At 38.2% G+C, this 16,041-nt stretch overlaps 1 protein-coding gene across 1 annotated transcript in view; it reads right to left on the minus strand.

Moving 5' to 3' along the window:
* Positions 1–2,157, minus strand: part of LOC127852472 (uncharacterized) — a 2,364-nt gene extending 207 nt beyond the window's left edge. Inside the window, exons 1-4 of the mRNA XM_052386427.1 lie at positions 1,957–2,157; positions 1,351–1,501; positions 360–502; positions 1–78 (exon numbers count right to left, since the gene is read on the minus strand). The exon at positions 1–78 is cut by the window's left edge and continues 207 nt beyond it. Coding sequence (XP_052242387.1) covers positions 1–78; positions 360–502; positions 1,351–1,501; positions 1,957–2,157 — 573 coding nt within the window. The remainder of the gene's footprint in view (positions 79–359; positions 503–1,350; positions 1,502–1,956) is intronic.
* Positions 2,158–16,041: the final 13,884 nt, after the last annotated feature.

Here is a 16,041-nt window from a genome sequence, read left to right on the forward strand (position 1 = left end):
TACCAAAAACTGACTTGCGGTGTTTGAAACTTTTGTTGCCGTTTGACCTTCTTTAGACGAACTGCTCTTTGGAATTTTCTTAAAAAAAAGAAACGTTATTAAAATGATTGAAAAGTCCAAGCATAAATCCGTAACAACAATTGATAATGACATGTTTGACATTAACGTTGTTACACCATATATCTGTATATAGAACGATACTAAATGGTACGAGTAGTTTATGAACTTTTACAAAGGGCAACTATACTCATGAAGTAAGTCGTTGTCCACGGCATACTAAACATATACGTAAACAATCAACAATGTCATTCGTTAAACCCCATCCAATATGCTTATAGAATTGACAATTCCAAGTTTACCAGTGGCGCGTCTTCAAAGTCGTCTAGGTCGTTGACCGGGTCGAACGCGTCCAGACTGTAGCCGCCCTGCCGCAGCCCTTGGTCATCCTTGAGCATCTCCTGGCTCCCGGCCCTCGCGTCGAAACACTCGTATCGGTACTCGCCTGGGGAAACACAGGCAACCATACATATGAGCGCCAATCGTGGAAAACGTGGCTGAATGCATGTGCGTAAAGTGTCGTCCCAGATTAGCCTATGCAGTCCGCAAGGGCTAATCAGGGACGACACTTTCCGCCGAAACTAACTTTTCGCTAAGGAGACGAATTTGCTGCCATTTGTATTTTATTCATAAAATGGTATTGACTCGTGGCCTGAGTAGTAAAAAAGTAGTACATTAAGAGAAATTACTGTGCATACCTATTTAATAATGTTTGTTCGCGCCTATAGTCTGAAGATATAACAAAATATTTCTCAAATGAAAGATGCGTCTTGGAATAATACAAGCAGACAGACTAAAGAGCAATCAAGGCTAAGATTTCTACCATAGGCCAGCATATATTTATCAATAAAATGATGAAGTTTACATATGATCTTATTATATTCGATTGATAGTTAATAACACGTATATGCACAATCTAATCGTATTATTTCAAAATCTTTGGCAACTTCAGATAAACAGAAAGGTCGTACAATCTTTGTAACTTTACTGCTTAATAATATACATTTACTATAAACTTAGCATCATACTGAGAAAACTGTGTTAAATGCATGTGCGTAAAGTGTTTTCCCATATTTCCCTGTTCAGTCGGGGGCGACACTTTCAGCAGTAGTGGTATTTTTCATTAAATGTAAGTCTCTTCTAAGCGAAAAGCCAGTTTATGCGGAAAGCGTTGTCCCTGATAAACCTGTGCGAATTGCAAAGGCTAAGCATGGATAACACTTTATGCATTAAGCTCCACTTTCCGAGAGCGAGACTTTTGTCTACTTTTCAAAGTTCTACAGTTACGTGTACCTATATCCAGGCAGCAATCGGATTGCTTCTGCGACACCCATTTCTGTTGAGGCTTTGTTGACGGGACCGCTGTCTCACCCGTGGCACAAAACTGGTCAATGCGTCTGCGGCGAACGTCCGAAAAGCACTCCCGAATATTTGATATCCCGTGCTGAAAGAAATAGTTAAATTGCACAGAGTCGTGGGGTTGTATTAAAAAAAACTCATTTACTAAAGTTATGTTTGTTAAATTAAGAAATCGTTTTAAGCGTTAACTCGAATAGATTGTGTTTACAAAGGTTTATACCGAATCTCTAGATACATTTGGATATAAAACATGACGTTTCATGAAAGTAATTAGGTTAATTTGGAATGTCTCCGAAAGTTTTCCGATTGTTCAAATTAATATGTTTTCACTATATCTGTCGAGGTACAAGGGCAATAACTTCTTTTCGAGCAGCATGATCCTAGGGGACGTAATGATGCAATACCTCGGCGAAACTTAACAGTCTTTCGAGAAATAGACATTTTGTTTGATTCAATACTTTCTTTTAAAATCTTAATACGAGTTTATGATTGAAAACTGTGAAGTTTGACCGAGATTTTTCGCCTGCCCTTTGTACTGACCTGTTGACAACATAGGTCCGTTGTGTGCTTGCGGTGTTGCAATAGTAGATCCACGTGGTCTTGTTCTCCAAACTGCAATCCCGAAGTGCCGACCATCTTAGGCTCGTGATTTTTATTTAATTCACACAACATCTGTATACGCTTATCTCTAGACATCTGAAATAAGGGCAACATAAAACTGCATTTTTCATCATTTTTCATAATAAGTATTATAATGAATAAAACTGTCCCAAGATGTGAATTGGTATAGTAAAGTGTGTGCGTTTGTTTATTATAGTGGTGGCCCTCCCGATTAGCTTTACTGATGACCATATTCACTCACGATATCTATCATAAATTCTTCAAGCGTTTGACAGGAAGGCAATCTATGGCAAGCGGTTCGACGCATAATCCCAAGAAACTAGGTTTCTCATGAGAACCTAGGTTCTCAGAATGAGAACCAAGGTTCTCGCTTGAAGATTGCACATGGCTTCAAGAACCCAAGTTTTCAAATGAGAACCTAGGTTTTCATGAGAACCTAGGTTCTCATTTGAAAACCTAGTTTCTTGGGATTATGCGTCGAACTGCTTGCCATATCCGTGGTTTTCATTTCGAAACCATAGGTTCTCTGAGAACCTAGGTTTTCAGAGAACCTATGTTCTCATGGAACTTAGGTTCTCGCGAGAACCTAGGTTCTCTGAAAACCTAGGTTCTCTGAGAATCTAGGTTTTCAGAGAACCTAGGTTTTCAGAATTACGCGTAAACTTGCTCGTTTGTAAATAAGAATACGTCTATTTGTTAGATGAACTTTAATGGTCTCTATCAACAATGATCAAGATCTGAAAAGATAGGAAATAGCAATAGTAGTATAAAACCTTCTATCTCCCCCAAGTCTTTGCGTAATTATGAGAATTAAAAAACAAAAGACTGATCTAATGAAACAAATGTCTTGTACTGTCTAAAGTAATAGATCAATAAAAGTGAATGAAAAAAACAAAAACACTAGTCAATTAGTCCTTAAAGTATTTCTTCACACTAAAAGTAACATTGTGGAAGAAAAAGTCATGGTGAAGGATCAGATTCCATGTCATAGTCTTTTTGCCATGAAGGAACACGTCTCAATCGGGTTGAACGACTATGGGTAGGGAGTACTTCAAGGGCAGCAACATGTTTTTCGACAGCTGGTGGTGGTGTAGGATTCTCACTGGCAGTTGGTGACTGGTAGTTCGACTGATTTGGGGATCCATAAGCCAACTGACGTCTGGTTGCCGGGATTGTTGCAGATTTTGGTGTATCACGTGTAGCGACAGGTGTCTGTGCAAGTTCATCTAGATCTGGTGTTCTCGGAATAGCTGGTGTAACATGATCAGGTGGGTTATTAGGGCCCAAAGGTAGAGATGTGTCCTTTAGTTGGGTTGGTGGAGATCTGTTGAGTCCGATGTCCCAATCAATGGTCAGCCTGGACAGTGGTGCATGAACTGGGATGTATTGACGTAGAAATTTACGGTTACGCAGTGTGGCACGTCTGGAGCCGTCAACTCTAACAACATATTGATCATATTGGCGTACCTCTATGACAACGCCGGTTTGATCACATTTCCGGGGGTAGTTGCCAATTTGGTTTTAAAGCCGAACATGGTCACCGACTGCAAGTGGTGGGAGACGTTTTGTGTGCTCCGTTAGCTTCTCTGCACTTTGCATGTGTCTAATCCGGAGAGCTTCCTCTCTTGCCATTGCCGTGGAACGCCATGTCTCGTGCGGTTTGTACTTGCCAGGTTGGATAGGTATGAAGTTCCTTATGTGTGGGTCGAATATACACATATATAGCTGGGGAGAGTTTTGTATCCCTATCAGGTGTGTTGCGATATTGCAGAATTGCACGTTGGAATTTGTCAGTGTCAATGTCCCCTGATGCACTGGTATTGTCCATTAGAAGGCGTTTGACAGTCTTCACACCAATCTCGACCCGACAATTGCTATGGGAAAATGCGACAGATGACAAACGATGATGAACACCCCAATCTTTCAGGAATTGTCTCGTTATGGAAGCAATGAATTGGGGACCACCATCAGAAGCAAGCTCATCTGGAATCCCATATGTAACAAAGATCCGTCTGAGGCAAGTGATGAGCCCGGTAGCACCTTGATGCGATCTCTCGACAATGGGCCAGTTAGAGTATCGATCGACAACTACTAGATAATTATGTCCCTGGTAAGTAAAGTAGTCAGTGCAAAGGCACTGAAATGGATATTCTGGGACAGTCGGTGGGATTGGCGGAGCACTCGGGTTTGACGGGGCATTTCGATTGCAGAGATTGCAACCAGAGCGAAGAGCGGTAATGTCAGGTGTCATGCCAGGCCAAAATACTGATGATTCTGCTCTAGCTATCATTGATGTTACTCCTTGGTGTGCAGCATGAAGTGCGTCAAGGACTTCATTTCTGAGTAATGGAGGGATCACAAAACGGTCCTTATACAGGATAACACCATCTGTAATGGAGAGGTCATCTCTAAACTGAAAAAAATCTCTCAGTGCATCAGGCATTTGTGTGCGTGATTCAGGCAAACCGTTCTCTAGCAGGTCAGCTAGAACAATCATATCGTCGTCGCTCGCTATCATGATACGAACCCTCTCCCAAGTAACTGACTGTATACTGAGTGCGCCCAAGGTAAATATGGATGTTGATACATTTTCCTCTTCACCAGTATATGCATGAGTGTCGTTCGTTCTGAGGACAGACAAAAGAGATGGTCTAGATGATGTGCGCGACAAATCGGCATTGACTGTGTCTACGTCATCAGTTAGGATCAGTTGTACAGGTTCGTTGACATGATTGCGTGATAGACAATCCGTTGCACGATGCTTCACTCCTGGGATGTGAATAATACGGAATCTGTATCGCAGTGTCTTTTCCTTCAGATTTTGTAGGCGTGAATTAGAGATGTCCTCAAGGGCCCTGTCACTAAATATCTTTAATTAGAGGTTTATGGTCCACTGCTATGATGAGGTCTGGACAACCAAGTACAAATTACCTCGCTTTCTCTAGTGCATCTGCCACTGCTAGTGCCTCACCTTCTATGGGGGCATATCTTGACTCGGCCGCGTGGGTGAATCTGCTTCCCACAAGAGTGATCTTCCAGCCCATGGGACAGCAGAACGGCTTGATATCTGTGCATGAGCAGTGCTTCTGTAGTAGCCAAAAGCCAATACCCGTTTTGGACCAGTCTGTAGCTAAACAGGTAGTTTTGGCGGGGTCGAATATCGTGACGCCTTTCTCTATCTGGTCCGCAATCACCCGTTTGGATTCCTCAAAGAGCTCGTTCAACTCTTCAGCCCACTCAAAGTGGGTATCTGGTTTGAGTAAGTATCTAAACGGTCGCATACGGTCAGCCATGCTAAAGGCATACGAAACTTGGTTCACTAGGCCGAACCATGACCGCACATCGGTTAAATTCTTTGGGCAAGGAAACTGAAGGATTGCCATCATGTACCGTTGACAAGGGCGGACATCATTTGAAAAATTTCAAAGCCGGCAAATTCCACTGTATCAGCACCAAAAACAAACTTCTCTGGATTAAGTATGATGCCGTTTCTCCCGCAAAAATCAAGCCAATGGACGGTTTGGTGGAAACTCTGTTCTAAGGAAACTGCCCACAGCAATACGTCGTCAAAACATTTGGTCTTATTGGGGATTTCCGAAACAATCTCATCATAACGCCTTGTGTAACCATCACCTGAAGCAATATAGCCTTGTGGTGCAGTCTTGAAGCAGTTTCTGCCCCAGGGAGTTATGAATGTGGTCAAATGACGGTCTTCTTAACATATTGGTACACTATGGTACCCATTCCAAGCATCCAAAACGGTCTTCTTTTTGCCAGCTGGAACTGAGCGGGCCTGTAGGAATGGGGAAAAGGTATGGTGGGTCACACGGATTGCATGGATATTGAGCGCTTGAAGATCCACAGTAAGCCTCGGTTTTCCAGTCTTCTTCGCACAGACCACCATCCTATGGCACCATGTACCAGGGTTTCCAATAGGAACTTTCTCAATAACACCTAATTGCACATCCTGGTCAAGTCCTTCCTTCACAGTGGTACTGGCACTGGGGTATGACGAGCAACAGGTTTAGCATCTGGATCGATCATTAGTTTCATAGGCGGACAGTTCATAAGCGGTAGAGTTTGGTGTTCACATGTATTAAATGTGCTTGATCGATAGTATTCGAGCAGATAGTCCTCTAACATCTCACGAGATCCCTCGGATATTGGGAATGGTAATGTACTGGGCGGTGGAGGAGGAAGTTGTCGAGATGGACAACCACATGGAGCCGCACTTTGGTCATGAACATCGGCTGTGCAATGTTGGAATGCAGACTGTACCTGTGAAAAACTATGTGGTATGAATCCATGGTCAATACACGCCTCCCTACTTAGGAATAACTTGTCCGACGAATCTGTAACATACGTCATTTGCCGGGTTGTAACAGGAAGTCCAGTGGAATCGTTGCTGGAGATGCGAAGCAAGATTGCAACCAGGATCTTGATACCTTCATTATTGGCAGTGTGCATTCGCATTGTAACTGGTAGTAGATCTGATTCTCGTAAACCGAGGCGATGGATAACTTTAAGGCCTGCTAAACAGCTCTGACAACCAGTATCAGCCATGGCAGGGACGGCGGCTGGGGTGGAGCGTACATACATGTCGTCGAGATCAATTTCAGTATAGTCTTCCAACATAGTGTAAACATTCACATTTATAAATGGCTGTGGCTTGGAACTTCGGCGGACTCAAGTGTCTAATAGAATATCATACACATGATGCTCGAGAGGTACACTATAATTACGCTTTCTAACTGTGCACACTTCACTATCGAGGCTTGTGTCTAAACAGTATGAGTTGTCAAATAATGTACACAAGGAGTCGAACAGTGCATTCTCATGATCAGTTCCCCTGGATTGACGGGCTCGTGGTGGGCGGTGGGACCTGTCCTTGCTGCGACACATGGATTCTGTATGGTGATCACGCATACAGTGTTCGCAATTGTGGCCAAATGCTGGGCATTGAGTACGGCGAATATGTGCTTTACTTTGATTCCCGTGTCCTCGTTTACCACAATATGAGCAAACCTCTAAGTCAGACTGTCCCGATACTTTCTGTGTTTTCTTGTAGGTGCTGGCAACATTGACCGACTCTCGATCTAACAGGCGAGAGGAAGAGCGTTTGCCTGCTTCCTTAGCCTCCACAAACTGAAAAATGTTCTCAAGGCTCATGTCCTGGTTTTTATCACCGAGGAGATCCATTTGGATTTCAGTATCTGTGAGTCATCTGCTTAACACATCGCGCATAATGGCTTCTGTATAACTAATGTCAATATCACACCCAGGGCATTCGATTAAATACTTGCAAATGTTTGCCTGACCCTGCAACCTAGCGCCGAAACCTCGCACAGTCTCGTCCCGATCTTGGCGCATATTATGTAGCGTGACGCGTGCCACCATCGTGTTTTCCTCGTGGACGGCCAGTTTACGAATTGCAGCAAGTACCTGAGCCTCTGTTTTATCGGTGAGGCTTCCACTGGCTCTTGTGATGTCCTTACGTAGAGGTTCGTCACAACACTCAAGGAGTTGTATAACCCTGTCTCTACCGGTAACCTTTGTAGCATCGACATAGTCTTTCCAACGGCTTTGAAAATATGACCTATCCTCACATGTACATGCGGCGGAGATGGTTGGTCGTCGTGCGCGTTCAATTTTTGCAACAGCTACATGAGCAGCTGGTGGTGCAGCAGGATGTGCTGCGCTGTGTGCTGTTATGAGTGCTACTACAATCAGTGGATCGACATCCGGAGTCTTGTATTCACAACCTGGGAATGGACACTGTACCTCTGGCATGGTTTTAGTATCTTGATCATAAATAAGAATACGTCTATTTGTTGGACGAACTTTAATGGTCTCTATCAACAATGATCAAGATCTGAAAAGATAGGAAATAGCAATAGTAGTATAAAACCCTTTAGTTTGGAATACGGGACACATATTATTCATGGCGCAGGATCAGTGGGGTTCACATATGATTACACACGGGCTGAACAGAATGAAAACAGGCCGTTGAGAACTTTATTTTTGCAGATATCTCAAGTTATTGAAATATGTTTGCAAAGTCTTTAGTGCATAAGTTTTTCTTGCAGTGTTACCGATATCTTACGATTGAATAATACATTTTTACACATTATCAATAGAGATAAAACTTTTGTTTATACCATAATGATTGCTTACTAAATCACAGACATACTTAAAATAGAAAACTGTACCGTACAGTCGTTTGAGGCCCGAACAAGGAAACTGAATATCTGAAACTAATTTAATGCTGTAACAATGTATTATGTAACGAGTGATCTGAATTTGTTTCGATTTTTAGGCTCAAAATAATATTTACAATTAAAGATGTATTTCATAAACAGTTTAATTTTTTATTAACGTGTTCAGACCAATGTCAACCGATTACTTTACTTATTTCATTCCTCAAGAAGTTTCCTACAAGTTTCATTAAATATTACTGAGCATTGTCTGAACATTGTTCAAAAAATGTTCTTTCTTATAATTTTACGCATATGCCGCCAGCGCGTACCAAGTAATGGGAGACAACTGGAGGTTAATTATGGCAAGCGGTTCGACGCATAATCCCAAGAAACTAGGTTTCTCATGAGAACCTAGGTTCTCATTCTGAGAACTTAAGTTCTCGTTTGGTATCCTAGGTTTTCACAAGAACCTAGGTTCTCATTTGACAACCTAGCTTCTCATGAGAACCTAGATTCTCATTTGAAAACCTAGGTTCTCATGAGAAACCTATTTTCTTGGGATTATGCGTCGAACCGCTTGCCATAGTAATCAGTACCAATCGATTTAACTAGATGCAAGGTAGGCAGCCAGCCCTCTCAGAAGGATCGCCTTGTAAGACTCCGTAGGAAAACGCTTTGTCCATAAGGCCTTATCGGAAGACTTTATAGGTAATGTATTGTATGTCTGCATATTCATGTAGTGTACGTAAAGAATAGAAGTGCAAACAACATACATATAGAAATTTACATCATGCTTTAATAAATATACATTTATACATTTTTAAACGGAATTTGATGAACACTTAGAAGACTATCATCTACAAAACTACAACATTATGCAAGGCATTTTATCGAAAAACAAAGCTATATGTTTAGTATATTTCCTCGTTGCCTGGTCGCCGTTTAGCATCAAAACCGACAATATTCTATTTGCAGCAGTTTACCTTTTTATTCAAACAAGTTCGGGGACTTATACATTTATAAGTTCTTCGAACTTGGGTAATTTAGATATAAAACAGACTTGTTTTTATACATTTTCTTTGTAACATTATTCTATTAATCCATGTCTTCAGATAAACACAACGGTAGATCGAAGCTGTATTCTGTCTGGTTAAGTATCTTCTATATCTGATTTGAAAAGGTTTACAGTAATGTGTACTGAAAAATTTTAATCCATGACTTACGATTGGCTCTGTTACTATTGTCTCTGTTACGGCCCTCGATGGGGTGGGCGATGTCTCTTCTATTGCAGACGGGATGACTGAAAAAGCAATTATAGGACACATGAAATGCCAACACGCGATGAAATGTTAATCAAGTATTGAGTCAACTAATTAATTAAATATCCCAATAACTTTACTTCAAATCCTTAGACAAACCAAAATGGGAACGATCAATCGTGTTTTACTGGTGTAAATTTACAACAATTGTTACAGAAAAATATTGTTTTCCTTTCAGTTGTACTACACAAATTCAGTTCATTTTGAGACTGAACTATAAAATAAATTACTTAATGTAGTTTCATAAACTCCATTTAATATACATGTAAAAATATTGCAACGCTTATACGTCCTTAGGTGAAACTTATTCATTTAAGCTCGTTTGTAATGACCGTCCCTTCCCTGTGTGGAACGAACCCGGGCCTCCCGATCGCTATGCGAACACCATAAAAATATGTTCTATACCACCGCAACTTCGAGTCAGATCCACGTGTGTGTATCATTCGTTTGAGAACAAAACAAGCACCACCTAAATATATTTTTAATGACTGCACACTATATAGAATGTGTCTCTATCCAACGCAACATAATTAACAAATTAAAAATATTCTACCGCAGATGGTCTTTGCCAGGGCCCCACTCGTAGAGTTGGCATCCTCGATGTAGTACAACGAATCTGCATGCACTGTTACCCTGTGACATATTAGATTTAAGTGTAACCACACCGGCTTCATATTATCAATTGCTTTGATTTTATTCACGTTTACAGATATTTTTAATGTTTTTTTTTAGTATTACGGTGTCCAATCTTTTGATGCGATAAAATATTCATATTTGATATGTCTTACCCAGTTAAAATATTTATGTCATAGCTTGCAAAAATTGAGGGCCAATATGTACAGTTTTTGTTCTATAGAACCTCATACTTTTTTAGGAAACGAAATGTGCAAGATAAAATATAGCTGTATGTTCCATTACATACCATAAAGCCGTGAAAGTTTTTATGTTCAGGTCAATTCGATAAAAACAAGTATGTTTCAGCGAAATTCCAGCATTATATCTGCAAAATCAATCTGTCTGGATGAACATTCTTGAATTATTGCGTTTACTTCTAATTCAACAATAACTTTTGTTGTTTTTTGTAACGCAAATGTATGATAATATCTCAAAAATAGGTAACAATGACCAGACATTCGTGGTAGTTAGAATACTACAGAGTCAAGCGAAACGCAGTGTTAACCTAAAGTGCAAGCATCCACAACGCGGTGCCTGCCATTTGAAGAGCGCCCGTCCCATGGGATGTTTCTGCTCGGTGGTCACGATATCCGGGCAGTCCTCGGGTGAGTGGAGGCTGGATCCATCGATGACCCACCGGCCATGGCCGCATGACTTGTCGATGGGGTCAACGGTGATCGTGGCGTCGTTGAACTTGTGCTTCTTGGACGTAGTCTGAACGCGAACTGTAGTGGATAATGAAACAAGGCTGTGTTTGGATTACATTTTAATCAAATGCGGAGACATTTTCCCTTATGGCGTCGCCCGTACTTGACTTTTGTGTTGGGTTACAATGGATAGTGTGAAATACAGTAGACGTCCCTTTCCTACGACGTTATGTGCGAAAGACGAGCTGGTAGGTAAGTGTCGAGCGGGGGATTGAACCTGCGACACTGAGTAATGAAACTCTTGTGTTACCGCATATCCACCAATCCGCTGACATAGTCACCGATTGTTTCATGGGCTGTTTAAATGGTTTATGGTTTTATGGTTTCACTTCAAAATACATTAGGCTTGAAGCCCATGAGTATACATACATATAACACACAATGTAGTCAACATTGGTCAATGACATACAGACATATACATATATAATTTTTAGCAATATAAATTTAGATTTAACAATACATAAATTTGCAACTCTAAAGACATGCTTATTGAAAATAAACAGCTTTTTTGACAGGTATATATATATATATTTATAACAGTGTTTACCGTTACGAACTAATTTAAGGTAAGTATATAATATGCATATTGTAGAGTCGTATCATATTAAAGTATAATTGAATGATCTAAGACTGTGTATACATAAAGCGTTTATTGCTATGACTACAAATAGACAGTAGTACATGGAGAGAAACTATTGATAATACAATTCTGTTCGCAATTTAGCTGCTTTAAAAATAAATGTTGCAAGATGTTTAATTGTTTTTGCGTTGTCAGGTTGTAAGAGTTCAATAAATTTATCATGTTTTTTTATGATTCCAATAATATCTATGTATATATTGTTTTCTAAGACTTTAAAAAACTGGACATTCGAGTAAAAAATGCAACTCGTCTTCGAGAACGTTACAGTGTATACATTTTCTGTTATCATACGGTGTCTTTTCAGGCTTTAGCCGTCGCCCTGCTTCGAATTCAAGTCTGTGAGCAGGTACTCTTAATCGCGTTAACTCGAATCTAAACTTTGAAATATCTACAACATTGAGATAAGGCTGAAATCTAAAATTTCCGTAAATACAATAGTTTTTACCCCTTTTAGTTTGTTGTAACTCGGTTATCCAATCTTGAACGTAAATATCAGATATGCGTTGTTTTACAATAGGCATAAAACAATTAACGTCCCCTGCTTCCTGAAAATACTATGCTTCACCGAAACCTAGAGTATTTAATATATGTTTTACACATTTTACCCAAGAATTGTTTTCGGGATGGAGTTCAAGATCATGTGATAACATATTATAAACAATTTTTATATATTTAACATCATCAGATTGTAATATTTTTAACCAATATTTCAAAACATAAACGATCCGTTTATTTATAAGGGGTTTACGTCCAAGTTCTCGGTAAATGAAATTACTTTTTGTTTGAGATCGGACACCTAACAACTGTTTACAATAACGTAGGTATATTCGTTCAATTTGGATGCTTTTGTTAAATTCCCAAACTTCACAGCCATAACTTTAAATTGGTTCAATAAGCTTATCAAATAATTCGAGGCTATGGCTTACTGAGATATTTTAAATTTTATCAAATTTGATTTTAACTCAAAAGTGCTTTTAGGGCCTGCCATATGTTGCTGAAAAAGATCCACTCGTACTGAATACTATTCCAAGATATGTAAATTTATTTACAATTTCAAGCTCATTTCCTTGATATAGAAACTTCAAATTTCTGCTGTTTTGTCCCCTTTAAAAAAAAATCATTATCTTTGTTTTATTGATATTTACACAGAGTTTCCATTTTGCACAATACTCATCTAACAAATCTAACCTATGTTGTAAACAAGCTTCTGATTCTGCGAAGATAACACTGTCGTCAGCATACAACAATAAAAATAATTTTAACATGCTAATATCAACGCCTTCAGATTTGTTTAGAATAAAGTGTTCCTCGATATCATTAAGATACATTAAAAATAAAAAGGGCGATAATGATTCCCCTTGCCTTACCACTAAAAACATGTAAACGATTCATTACTTATTTCGTTATTATATTTTATTTTTGATTTAACCACATTATAAATTTATCTTACTATATTCAAACTTTTTACCTCTTATGCCTAGTTTTAATAGTTTGTACCATATAATATCTCTCACAACAAAATCAAATGCCTTTGTAAAATCAATAAATGCCGTAAAAAGTTTCTTATTTTGATTTAAAATATGAGAAATAATACGTTGCAAGACAAATATATTATCAACTGTTCCCATGCTTTTCCGAAATCCGGCTTGAGTTTCTATGTAAACATTATATTTTTCCCCCCAGACACTCAATCGATTGTTAATAATTTTACTAAATAATTTTCCTATAGTGCTTAACAATGTAATTCCTTTGTAATTTGCCGTGTCGTCTAAATCGCATTTCTTATATATAGGGACAACTTACCCTTCGCTCCATGCCTCTGGAAAATAACTTAAGTTGAACATTTTATTAAAAAGTACAATCAAAACCTCCAAAAAATGAAGTTCGGAAACAACATGTTTTAAAAACTCATTTAATACATAATCCGGACCAGCCGACTTAACAGTTTTTAAACATTGCATGCTTTTTTAATATCTTCACGCGTAATCTCAATATTCAACTCTTCAAACATAACGTGTAATTCTTCATTCAAATACTGCTCATTAAAATAAACTATGTCTTCGTCTGGTTGGTAAAAAACGTGAATTTGGATCATTTATTTATTAAAAATATCTAACAAAGTCATCTGTATGCAAAGTGCTTGATTTAATTGGCTTAACAGATCCTTTTGACTTATTCCAATATCTCTTTGCATCTGAATATTTATTTTGTTCTAGAATTTTTGTCTGTTCCGAATCATATTGATATTTATTTTTTCTAACAAAGCATTTGAATACACTACGTGCACTGGTCATGAGAATTCTATTTCCGTCAGACCTGTCATTCCTATATATGTTCAGTAGTTTAAAAAACTCCGTTTTTGCTGATTTACACTCGTCACTGAACCATTTGTTATTTTGAACATGTTGAAATTTTTCATTGTTGGCAGTTTTTATATTTTTCTTAAATAATGGTGAACTTCATCAATAATGGAATAAAAATGTTCTAAACTTTGGTCTAAAGACGACACAATGTTAGTGGTGTTAATATCATTGCACACCTTGTTTAAAGACTGTATAATACTTTCACTTTGAAGTGACTTTATATAAAGATCGGTTTTAGTTTTATCCCATTTGTACATGTATGATGCATTAGCATATTTATTTTTTAACAAATCAGTTGTATCAATATCATCAAAAGTATCCTCATTATTGTAGGTAGTTATACATATAGGATCTTGCATGAGTGGTCGTTTCGTATTGAATTTATTAAACGAGTCTAAATGAAGATAAAAACGAGGCATATATTAACATAAAATCTACATGATTATTTGTTTACATGTACAGCCTTTTATTTACTGTTAATGTCATACTCGGTTACGTATCCAGTAGGGATAAAAGTAACTTTCACTTTTTCCTGATATATTTTGCGTTAATAGACTTTTTCAAAGTTTGTTTTTACAAATTGGCTACATGCTCGTTGATACTCAACAAAACAATTGTATGCTTACCTCAAAACAAACAAAAATACATGTAATTTCGACTAATGCATTTATCAGATCATCCAAAAAATGTATCAGAGATTCGAGATTCTCTTTTTCCGTTATGGTAACTAATTATCTAATAATTGTTTTGTATGTATGATTCTGAATTGATATTGAGTGAACGATTTTGGAACTGTGTATAACAAATATTGCCGATGTGCTTACTGCTACAGATCTCATGAACTTTTCGATCGAGATTTACGGCGATCAAAAATTGAGGACACCGCGTTCTCGTATCTGCCGCACGAGTAATATAGAAATGTAAAATAAAGACCAATGTCCCTTTATACACACTATATCGATTCGAAAATAATGAAACGCATTATTAATATGAAAGAAATACCTTTTATCTTAAATAAATTTTGCCGCGGAACGGCTTATTATCTACGTGTTACTTTACCTACAAATTCAGGATGAATTAATTATGTTATATGTAATGAACACTGATAAACGTACGTATGTATTCTTGATCCGGCATATAGCCGTTGATGGCCTCTCGCATATCCAGCCAAAAGAGCGCCCTGTCCTCTATCCGGTTGTCGGCACGTGTAAGGCCCGCGGGCAGACCTCGGTGTCGCGGGCACGTGCTCATCGCGAGGCTCATTGAGAACACTATAGAAAAACAACATTTGGATAACGCATTTTAAAAGTCTAAATGCACTGTTATGCTTCAATTTTTATTTTTTAAATATTGCCGATTTAAATAGTTCTGATAAAGTTGCAAATTAAAACTGTTGCATTCTTGAGCTTTATATGTGGGCATGTATTGCTTCTTTTAAAAACTATGAATATGATTGTTCCGAGCTGAATGCTTTCTTCGCGCCGCCTTGAATATTGTAATCTGGGAATAACGTTACTCACGAATTTTGACATACGCCGACTAATACATACTCGTCTCAGTTTTTGGGTTCTGATGTAATACATTAGGTAAATGTTAAACGTCGTCACTCTGTCAACAGTGCATTTCTGTGTTCTGACCATGTTTCTGGATTATAAATTAGAGTTTTTTCTGTTGCATATAATCTAAATAATGTTTATTTTTTCTATAATCTTCACATTTTTTTATATATATTTTATTAGTGACTTCACTGTTTTGATAAATACTGTGTTGCCTGTATGACTTTAAAAAATTCGTTAATTCTTTACAATTCAGAGGAACTGAAATCACTATTTGTTACGTAATTCACTGTATACTTATGCCTCGTTAAAAAATATGAATACAATTATATTAACAACTAGGCCTAAACATTTACAAAATATAATACATTTACAGTCATCTAACGATCGCACGTTTACGTAAAATTAATAACAAATGTTATACAATGTTCACAATGTTAAAATAGCACTAAGAAAATATCGAGCAGTTTCGAGCAGTATAACGGGATATGGTCAATCTATAAATACTGCAATAAAACAGCAAGAACAAATTAGTTGTGTTGTGCAG

This window comes from Dreissena polymorpha, chromosome 12 (genome assembly GCF_020536995.1).
Source record: "Dreissena polymorpha isolate Duluth1 chromosome 12, UMN_Dpol_1.0, whole genome shotgun sequence".
Lineage (NCBI taxonomy): Eukaryota > Metazoa > Mollusca > Bivalvia > Myida > Dreissenidae > Dreissena > Dreissena polymorpha.